The sequence below is a fragment of the Calcarisporiella thermophila genome (assembly GCF_041956535.1).
Source record: "Calcarisporiella thermophila strain CBS 279.70 unplaced genomic scaffold VTP21scaffold_5, whole genome shotgun sequence".
In the NCBI taxonomy this organism is placed as follows: domain Eukaryota; kingdom Fungi; phylum Calcarisporiellomycota; class Calcarisporiellomycetes; order Calcarisporiellales; family Calcarisporiellaceae; genus Calcarisporiella; species Calcarisporiella thermophila.
This window is the reverse complement of record NW_027192195.1, coordinates 337,727-347,806: the sequence shown is the minus strand read 5'-3', so window position 1 is coordinate 347,806 and position 10,080 is coordinate 337,727. Positions and strand designations below refer to the sequence as shown.

Here is a 10,080-nt window from a genome sequence, read left to right as displayed (position 1 = left end):
GGGGTAGATGGACAACAGTGAAGAGGAAGTCTGCTTTCCGGGAACTCATGAGTGCGCTTTGTCGGCTTGGCGAAGATAGCTAATGGTTGGTCAAGATCTCGAGGTCGAACGTATAACAAAGGGTGCAACAAAGTCATATTGCTATCACGAAAAATCCCTCTACCATTATGGCCGTACTAATTTTTTCCGACTAAGTAGACGGTACTTCGAACATCGGATTGTCTGGGGAATCGCTAGTTGTAGTTCGTAAACAGTTGTGTCGTAAATAAGCCTTCGCTAGCATCCTGGCTCGACTGCCTTTGAATCCTACGTTTAAGGGCGGGAGATTCTGAACTTGGCGCAGCGCCTGTGGTGCTCTCTGGTCTGGTTCGGCGTCGCTAGATGCCTCATCAAGTGAATGAGGGCCCCATGTCTCCGAGCCTCAGACGAACCGCATACAGCTCAGATGGCGGAGAGACCCTGTCCCCACGAGGTCAGGACCCATCAGTGGTCCCTGTTGAACCGTTCCCGTGACATTTGGAGTTGTTTTGGCGGAGTCACCATCGCCATCATCAGCGTCGATTTTCCCATCATCTTCGATGTTTCCGCAAAAATTGCAGAAACTCCCTACAAAAAGGGTATCAATCGGTTCCTCTCGACGAGGGGAACGTCCCTATGCCCTTCAAAAGGAGAAAAACATCAAAAAATAATGAGAAAAACGCAAAAAACTACTCCGAATCGGGGAATCGAACCCCGGCCGTCCCGGTGAGAGCGGGAAATCCTAACCACTGGACCAATTCGGATACTTAGGTGGAACACTTGCTTGACTTAGAAGTTCTCTGTAAACATATATACTATATTATGTTAATTTCAAGGCGTTTTGGGGAGCCACTGCATCCACTTTACCTTTTATCCTCTCCCTTTCCCCTTATTATATCCGTTTTTTCCTTCTTTCTTCTTCCTTTTCCTTCAAGGTACGTCAGGAGCATTTATTGGGGTGATTTTGACGTAGAATCTAGCTAATTTTTTTAAAAGGATAGGTTACTTTTCAATAAAGACCTTATGTTAAAAAGAAAAGAATCACCGCGTTCACAGAGGTTAAAGCAGAAGATATCAGGAAGATTTGGTGTAGAAAAATGTGGATACAAGTCCACTATCTTTATCACTTGTCAAGTTGCTTTGGAACTTTTTTATAAAGGCCGATCATATGACAATTGTCGTATGTGCCTTCCTCCCCCCCCCTCTTGAAGCAGTTGCACAATGTATGCAATAGTGAAGAGTTGAGAGGCGAGGTAATTGACGGCAACACTTTATATTCTAGAGGTGACAGGGTTTATTACTCTGTCAAAAATTTCACCTGACCTTCGGTGTAGAGGAGTTGGCAGGTAACGAGAGCTCAATTAGAAACATAATGAATAAGGTGAAAAGGGATAATGGCGTGATACAGGCAGGGATTATCCAGCATATAACATAACTCAAATTGGATTAAGTTCCACTCTACTAGGCTGAGTAGAGTGGAAAAGGTGGTAACTTTTATTTTTCGAAAACTTATCACCTTAATAGACTGCAGAAGGATCTGAAAAAATGCTCTGCATGTCTGATCAGATTTAGACCTGATGCTACGCAAGTATGGAGTAGAGGAATAGATCCGATGGATCGAAGAGATCCTGAGATTTTGCATCATGCACGGCCCTTTTTTTACTGGAGGGTTGGGAAAACCTTACATTAGGCATTCTAGAAGATAAAGTCGGAATTGGTTTGGGCGTAGCGACTCCACTTTGGAATATCTTAGGCGCCCATCAAATCGAGATAAATATGCCCTTTCCCCTCTCTCACACCTAAAAGACCGCACCTGAAAACTGCTCAAAAACAATTATTACTCAAGGTTGGAATCACAATAACAATGAGACCCCAGAGAGATCGCGGATATTTTAATCGCCGCAACCATCGCGGGGGATGGCGCCTATTCCGCCACAGGTAGTTTTGGTGCTCTTTTTCCCGATCTGTTGCCTCAATACTATTTGACTAATCTTTGCCATGTAAGACGCAACATCAACTACCCAAAACACAATACCAAGAATACCAACCCTTTTGTATATATTATGGCTAAGCTCGGGATCTATAAAGCACTGGCCCGAATGCGATCTCGCAAGCATCCTCATACGACTACACGCCACCGCAACCATTGGAGAGGACGATTTTAGGAATGCCCATCCCGGATCCTGCTCATCCCACCTATACAGACTAAAGCGGCATTCTCCCCGCCTTGTCAACTTCCCCCTGACTGGGGAAGTGTTCAGAATAGTTCTTGCAGCTAAAAATATCTTTGTTTTGTATTTCTAAAGTTAGTTCCCATTTATCCATTGTATTCAATCAGACACACGCAATAAAATACTCCATGCACCTACTCAATGCTTCGTGCCCGTCCTCCAGTTTAATTTGCAGGCTGGATTTGTCTAATTCTCATTCTTCAGGCCCGTCCCCGAAAGGAAAGCGCTCGTGCTGGTTTGTGGGTTTTCACTTTGATAAATGCTAAGCCCCCACAGATCAAGATGGCTCAGGGAGAAAATTTATTGTGTACTCCCTACATTTCTTTCTTTCTAAAAATAATAATAATCCTACAGAAACTGGAGAAGCAACATTAATCAAGGGAGGAAAGATAGCCAAATAAAACAGCGCGACACAATGGCCAATCCTTGGCGTTCTTTAAGAGTAAAGGACCTTACCCTGCTTCTCATTTTCTTCGTTTTCTGTATTGTTCTATGGAGTGCCTTCCGATCTGGAGAAGAACAACAAAAGCCTCAAGACTGGCTATCTTTGCTCAAACAATCTGCAGCGCCTGAGCAAGCTCCGCAGCAGGGGGCTGATTTCCCGCATGGTGATCTCCCAGGCCCTACCTCGCTCCGCCAGATACCCACCAAGATCCCTGATCTCTCCTTCGCCTGCCCTCCTTGTCCAGCGATGCCGGCTGCGAACGGGCAGCATGATGAGACCTTCCAAGCAGTCCAGCCCGCTACCAATCTCGAATTTCTCGCATTGCGCAAGTGGAATGAAGAACGACAACGTGCTAAGATGCTAGTTATTCACGATGCAGATATTGCTGTGCGTAATGAGTCAGTATACTCTGTCACGCTCAAGCAGCAAACAGCTCCATCTGGCGACAAGCACGACTATCTCTCACTTGCCAAGTATTTCTGGCCAGACCCTTCAAAGCAAGATGGACTTCCCTATATCGGTAGAGATGGGCATATTAATCCCGAAGTAGAGACTGTCCGTGATTACCGTTTACTTCGTCAAATGATGCGCGAAGTGGGCGTGATGGGCCAGGCATACTTCTGGACTGGCGATGCCAAGTACGCAAAAAAGGCATGTTACCGACTGAATGAGTGGTTCTTGCATCCAGAGACCAAGATGAACCCCAACCTCAAGTATGCAAGCTTCAGGAAAGGCACTGAGGAGGGTCGTCGCACGGGTGTATTGGACCTCATGCAGGTGTACCGGTGAGCATATGAATTGTGCCATAAATCCATGAATGGTATTGAACTTGAGTCTTTTGTTCCTTCTCTTAACCCGCCCCCGCTATTGGGTACTTAGTATGTTTGACGGGATCAAATATCTTCAAGCTTCGGAATACTATACTAAGGAGTTGCACGAGGGCCTACAGAATTGGTTCATCGAGTACTACGATTGGTTCTACAACAGTAAGCAGGGAAAGCTGGAGCGAAACGCACACAATAACCATGGAACCTACTACGATGTTCAGCACATCGCACTGCTTCGCTTCCTTGGTCGCGTTGAGGAGGCACGGGCCGTCGCGGAAGAGGCTAAAACAAAGAGGATCTTAAGACAGGTGAAGCCCAATGGGTGGCAACCTGGGGAGACGGAGCGTCCCACGGGATGGTTCTACAGCGCTTTCAACTTGCAGGGGTTGATGCTACTGGCACAACAAGCGAAGTTAGTTCAGGTGGATTTGTGGAACTACGAAGGGCCGAACGGGGAGTCTATCAAGAAGGCGGTCGACTACCTGCTACCCTACGCGCTCACGGAGGGCGAGGGCTGGCCGTACAAGAACATTAAGGGCTTTGATATTGAAGAATTCTATAAAGTATTGCGCGTTTCCTATCTCGTCTACGGCGACCCGACTCATCTGCAGGGTTTGGAAACGCTGGCTGAGAGGCGCATGAAGGAGAACAAACGTAAAGGAATGAAGCCTCCAAATGACTATATTTGTGACCTCGGGATCATCACAAATGGACATATGTGGAACTGTTGGTAGTATTTGGCTGTTTTTGTTTTCGTTATCTTTCTCGTTCTCCTCTCTCCCCTTCTCGTCCTCCACCCTCTCCTCCCCCCTCCTCTTCCCTCTTCCCGCTTCAATAGAATTTGTTCGATTATATTTCAAAATATCTTGTGAGAACAAACGCACGAACTTTTAATTGGAATCTTCTCTATGGTCTTATTATACATATAACTATAACCAAGAAACTGGAGCTAAAAGTGCTTACACAGTTCCTTGTTTGGTATTTTTGCTATCGTTTAACAAAAATTTTTTCTCTCTCGTGTTCTTATTTCCGATCGCTTTATTCTTTTATTATCACTTCTCACTACTGCCTCCTCCACTGAATACAAAGTATACTGTTTTTTAGACTAATCAATTAAGACCTGGGCATGGAGTTTCTTCGATTGCATCTTCCCAGGGAATGGCTAAAAAAGCTCGGAGCGTGTTGATGAAATCCATCAAGAGCAAGGACAAAAATAAAACAAGGATCTCGAGATGGCGGAACCTTTCCAATGATAGCCGGCCGAAAACCGGTCCATGCGCATGTGTTTGGGTTACAGAAGAGAGCACAAGGGAGGGGAGAGGGTAGGGGCACTGGCTTAATAGGGCAATGCTCCTTGGATCGCGGCTGGCCGTCAAATGGCAGGCGTGGAGACTAATTACGAAGCTTTTGTAAATGGATACCGGGCACGCTCTGACTAAACTGCAAACAAAGAAAAATGTCCGCGAGCCTCGTGGATTCTTAGAGGGGGAGAGATCGCGGACTGTCAAAGAACCGAAATTCTAATGGGTGACGGGCAGAGGCAAAAAAAATTGAAGGGTGATGGAAAATTGAATCGAACGTGGGCCATTATATAAAGGAATTGCCGCCCGAGAGCCCCCTCCTTCCGTTTCCCCCAACGTCACGCTTCTACTGACTCTCTTCTCTTTCACTATAGTGGGGCTTCCGCATAGAAAGCTCTCTTCTGATTCCTCACACTAGCACAGCAGACCTCGTGCACATTAAACCTCGGCACTCCTCACCCTCACTACTTTATCGCTTTATTTATTTCCAATATATCCAACATGGTTGCTAAGGGCTCGATTGTATCTGCAGCCGCACTTTTCTTCTTGGGGCTGGCCCCCTCCCTTGTCTCCGCACACGGGCGCATGCTTAGCCCGGAGATTCGTATTAAGCCGGGCGACAGCGAGGCCAACGATTTCATCAACACGGAGGGTCCCACGGAAGACTTCCCCTGCGGAGGCACTGCTCCCGGCCAGATCAAAACCACCCTGCAGGCAGGTCAACAACTCGATGTAAGCTGGCGTATCACGATTGCCCACGATGGGCCGTGTTTCTTCGAGCTTTCCCCCAACGGCGACAACGGCCAATTCCAGCCGCTACTGCAGGTGCAAGATTGCGCCAAGACCACCGGCACCTTTAATCGCCAACTGCAGCTGCCTCAGGGTGTAACGTGCGAGCGTTGCACTATGCGCTTCAGGTGGCTTGCAGAGTTGCCGGCAAAGCCCTACCTCAATTGCGCTGATGTCCGAATCGTGGGCAATGGACAACAAGGAGGGGGCAATGGGCAACAAGGAGGAGGCAATCAAAGGCAAGGCGGAGGCAATGGAAGGCAGGGTAATGGCCGTCAGGGTAGACAGGATCAGAGGCAGCAACAACAGGGGGTACAAAGGCAACAGCAACAGCAGCAACAGCAACAGCAACAGCAGCAACAGCAACAGCAGCAGGGAAGACAAAGGCAGCGACAGGGTGGAGGCAATGGCCGTCAGGGTGAACAGGGTCAGAGACAGCAGCAGCAAAATGGACAGAGGCAACAGCAGCAGGGTGCACAGAGGCAACAGCAACAAGGTGCACAGAGGCAACAGCAACAAGGTGCACAGAGGCAACAGCAGCAAGGTGCACAGAGGCAACAGCAGCAAGGTGCACAGAGGCAACAGCAGCAAGGTGCACAGAGGCAACAGCAGCAAGGTGCACAGAGGCAGCAAGGGCAAGCTGGACGCGGGCGTCAAGTACAGGGAGCCCAACGACAACAAGGTGTGGCTCAGAGACAAGGTGGGGGGAGAAGACAGGGCAGAAATTAAAGGAGCCAACCTTCTCTAGAATAGCCCGTTCCTCTTTATTTTCTATATCTCTATGTATACTCCTCAGAAGCATTTTGGATCCTCTTTTGTCCTCGACCCCTCTTTATTTAGCATGTATCCAAACCAATTTTTTTATCATTCATTGTAGGTATTCAATTATTTACTAAATTTCGCAAGAGCAGGGCATCTTACCTTCACTATCCAATTGAGTAAATCATCGCCTATCTCTCTTGACTCTAGAAAAGGATTCAAGTACAAACTTAGCAAGTTTCCCCCTGATCTTCGAGAGCCACATAGCAAAGAGGGTCATTCCAGCGGGTGATCAAAAACCGACCGCCACCATGACTACTGAACTATACCCACGGAGACTTAAATGAGTTCGGCCTGCCTTTTTCAAGTCGTTACCCAGGCGTGTTTTAATGAATAATATTAAAACTTAAGGAGCTTCGTACTACTTTCAAGGATCCAATTTCATAAAGCCGTAAAAAGCTGGTCCAATCACGAGATTGGTTCGGTTTGTATCGCGCTCGATTGTTGAATTAAACATTTGAAAATAGCGTTGACAGATTTTGAATAGTAATTTTAATAAGAAAAAAAAACAACCATACAGAAAATCATAAAAACTAACAAGGAAAAAAAAACTACAACAGTTAGATTTTGAAAAAGAAAGGAGTAGGTGAGGGAGAGGTGAAGAATGAGAAGTCGTGAATATCTTTTCAGAAAATAAAACAAGTGTACACAGAAAAGCAAATTGAAAAGCCTTTAAAAAAAAAAAATGAAATGATAAAACGAAATTGCTAGTATGATTGAAGAAGCAAGGCCAGGGATGCATTTTTTTTCATGATTGCATTAGCATACCCTCGCCAACCACGAATGAAACGTCCCGCTGTTTCATTCTACTCATGAAACCGGTCACCCTTCCAAGGTCTAGCTCGGCACCATCGCTTTCCACCGCTTGCAGTAGAGACTGCAGCATATCATCAACCTGCTCTATCCGTACATTGCAACAAGCTGCAATCAAACGGCGGCACCTCAACTCCCGCTCCGAGTTCTGTTGCTGCAATCGCAGCACCTGAGAATCCAGTTCGGCATTGATTGTTTCATACGCTGCAACATGGGCTATAAGCTGGGAGAGCTCGTGCTCCAGCTGAGCGATGCGCGCGTTCACATCCACTCCCGAAGTGTTGTTCGGCACCAAGACGCTGGAAGTAGCGGTGGCCGTTGAAGAGGTTGGAGCGCGTGCGTCCGGCATCTCGACATCTTCAGGGGCGCGTGCTGGCACCCAAAACTCTTTATCCAGATCCTCATCCTTCCACTCCTTGTCCTCCGCACTCTCCAGGCCTACCACCATTGATCCAAACTCGGCGTTTCCCTCCTCGCCTCCCACGGAGCCATAGGGAGGAGGCACAATGCCCCCTTCCTCTTCGATGGCCCGCTCCAAATTCACGATGCGTTGCTGTGCCGCATCAAGCTCCTCGACCTCCTGTCTTTGCTGCTGGACGAGACGACGGGACTCGGCTAGCTCCTTGGTGGCAAGTCGTAGCTCTGCCTGGGTCTTCTGGAGTTCCGTTTGACGTGATTTAATCTCTTCTGTGAATTGGAGATCCACATTCTCGAAGATTTCTTGGAGTGCTAATATTGTAGAGCGGAAAATGTATTAGTATCACCGAAGATTTCATTATTAGAGTTGAGGATCATTGCAGAGAGTGCTGGAAAATATCATACCTTGCATTACTTCCTTTGCCTTTTTAGCAGTGCTGGGTAGTTCGGACTCCCCTACTTCTTGACTTGCGTCCGCTGGTTTGACATCGTTGTCGAAACTGGGTTGAGTGATCAGTTCAGTTGCAATCGAATCGGCCTGCGAAGCCGGAAGAGGCGGAGACTGGGAATGAGTGGGCTGTTCCTTCTTTTGAGAGGCTAAAAACACATCATCGTTTGTATCCTCGATCTGAAAAAGAAAGGAACAGAAACGCCAGTGAGTTAATTCAGAAATAATAAGTGAGAAATGTCTAAAGAGGCGCTTACCTTCGCGTTCGCACCACCCTCTTTGGTGGTTACATCAGCCCTAGTAGCCGATTCTCCCTTGTCCTTCTCGTCCTCGCCGACCCCGAAATCAATGGGCCTAATCCCAAAACCATTCTCAATCATTCGGTTAGCCCCTGCATCAAGTAACTGCTGGATAATATTGGAATCCCCAAAGCGCGCCGCAATATTGAGGGCTGTGTCTCCATTTTCGTCCTGCAAATTAACGAAATCCGAAAGTTCGGGATTGTTCTGCTGACCGAGCCAGAGGAGCAGGCACTGCAGATAGTAGCGAGCCGCTTGGGTGCGCTGCTTCATGGCAGCGGTCAGGGCAATGTGATGCAGCACGGTGCGTTTGCTGCGATCGGTCATAGCAACCGTGTCCTGCAGCATATGCAATAATTGCTCAAACGTCTGCATGTCATAATTATTGCTCACAAGGACTGCACGCATGAGGGGCGTTTCCCCAGCGTAGTTTCCAACATGCCAATTCGCACCCCTGTCGATGAGCATCTGCAGGATTTTGAGGCGTGCCAAAGCGGCCGCCCAATGCACTGCGGTGTGCCCCTGGTCATCGATGACGAGGTTGATATCTAGGGAGGGAGGAAGGCCAGTTAAAAGGGCGGGTACGTGGTTTGGGTCCTCATTAAGGAAAAAGCTCATGAGCAGGCTACGGTGGTCTTGGATACTCGTCGCGGCGGGTTCATCAATGGAAAACCCGGAGGGTTCAATGCCATGACTCAACCCTGATCCTCCTTTTCCCGACGGAGAGGCTCCAAAAGGCCCTAAATCGCCCCCTCCCATAGAGGCCTTGAACCGTTTACGTGGAGGCTCTCCCGACCGGTTCATGTTGATCGACTTGTTAGTGTTCATGTTCACAGGCGTAGTCAGGGCGGAATTAAGGGGAGACGAGGCTGGGGCCGCAGCACCTAGAGGTTCAACGAAGTATTTAGAGAGGTCAATGAAAAATATGTTCTTGATCCAAAACTGCGGTTATACCAGAAGAAGGGAGCAGGGGCTGCAAGGATTTTTGAGACTGATTGTTTAAAACTGAAAAAGACATTGCCTTACGTTGTGCAAGGAGGGCTTCTTCCTTGGTGGGTGTGCGATCAGCTAGCGTACTATTGGAGGGATTGTACTCAAGAATGGGCCGAAGAAAATCGAGTACCCCGTACTTCTGGGCAAGTTCCTGGCCCCGCTTGTAGGGAATCCTGGATGCAGATGCCAGTCAATGGGTTAATAAAAAACACTCAACAGTTAAGCTTCTCTTTTATTTACCATGTTCCTTGATATTTCCCATAACCCCCTTGTACCTTCTCATGCTCCCCAGTCAGCACCTCTCGTTCTAGAATTTTTGTCCTTCTTCCCTTTTCAATACCTGCAACCTGATTATAAGAAGAACAATGCTAAAGTATACATTTTCACAAAACATCACCATTTAGCAAGCATTATACCTTTAATATCTGTGTGGCGTTAAGATAACTGTCCGATCGTCTTCGCATGACCGCGATCCCACGAACCATCATTTCATAGACTGGTACCCCCGAATACACAGCTGTATATATGTAAGATGCCGACATGGCTTTTTATAAAGTAGGCGATGGAGTAATTGTAGCGGGAAAATGGAAGTAGAATAAATAGAAGAGAAATGAAGAAAAAAGGAATAAGAGATCACTGCAACAAAATCGCAGAGATATTCGCCAAATGGTGAATCCGAA

General features: G+C 47.4%; 5 protein-coding genes and 1 non-coding gene across 6 annotated transcripts; 4 read left to right on the top strand and 2 right to left on the bottom strand.

Annotated features, from left to right (window-relative positions):
• Positions 1-397: 397 nt before the first annotated feature.
• On the top strand, positions 398-748 carry VTP21DRAFT_9231 (uncharacterized protein; the record flags this gene model as incomplete). The annotated part of the gene is made up of 1 exon (XM_069400166.1): positions 398-748. The coding sequence occupies one exon, from the start codon at positions 398-400 to the stop codon at positions 746-748; it is 351 nt and encodes a 116-aa protein (XP_069254119.1).
• On the bottom strand, positions 711-782 carry VTP21DRAFT_t47. The gene has a single exon. It is a non-coding gene; the product is annotated as a tRNA-Glu (tRNA).
• Positions 783-1,882: 1,100 nt separating this feature from the next.
• VTP21DRAFT_9230 (uncharacterized protein) lies at positions 1,883-2,183 on the top strand (the record flags this gene model as incomplete). The annotated part of the gene is made up of 2 exons (XM_069400165.1): positions 1,883-1,956; positions 2,024-2,183. 2 exons carry the CDS (start codon positions 1,883-1,885, stop codon positions 2,181-2,183), a joined length of 234 nt encoding a protein of 77 aa, XP_069254118.1.
• Positions 2,184-2,664: 481 nt separating this feature from the next.
• On the top strand, positions 2,665-4,255 carry VTP21DRAFT_9229 (uncharacterized protein; the record flags this gene model as incomplete). Its single annotated transcript, XM_069400163.1, has 2 exons — positions 2,665-3,479; positions 3,574-4,255. The coding sequence occupies 2 exons, from the start codon at positions 2,665-2,667 to the stop codon at positions 4,253-4,255; spliced, it is 1,497 nt and encodes a 498-aa protein (XP_069254117.1).
• Positions 4,256-5,323: 1,068 nt separating this feature from the next.
• Positions 5,324-6,340, top strand: VTP21DRAFT_9228 (uncharacterized protein; the record flags this gene model as incomplete). The annotated part of the gene is made up of 1 exon (XM_069400162.1): positions 5,324-6,340. The coding sequence occupies one exon, from the start codon at positions 5,324-5,326 to the stop codon at positions 6,338-6,340; it is 1,017 nt and encodes a 338-aa protein (XP_069254116.1).
• Positions 6,341-7,178: 838 nt separating this feature from the next.
• VTP21DRAFT_9227 (uncharacterized protein) lies at positions 7,179-9,942 on the bottom strand (the record flags this gene model as incomplete). Its single annotated transcript, XM_069400161.1, has 6 exons — positions 7,179-7,972; positions 8,066-8,288; positions 8,366-9,291; positions 9,362-9,573; positions 9,641-9,747; positions 9,817-9,942. 6 exons carry the CDS (start codon positions 9,940-9,942, stop codon positions 7,179-7,181), a joined length of 2,388 nt encoding a protein of 795 aa, XP_069254115.1.
• Positions 9,943-10,080: the final 138 nt, after the last annotated feature.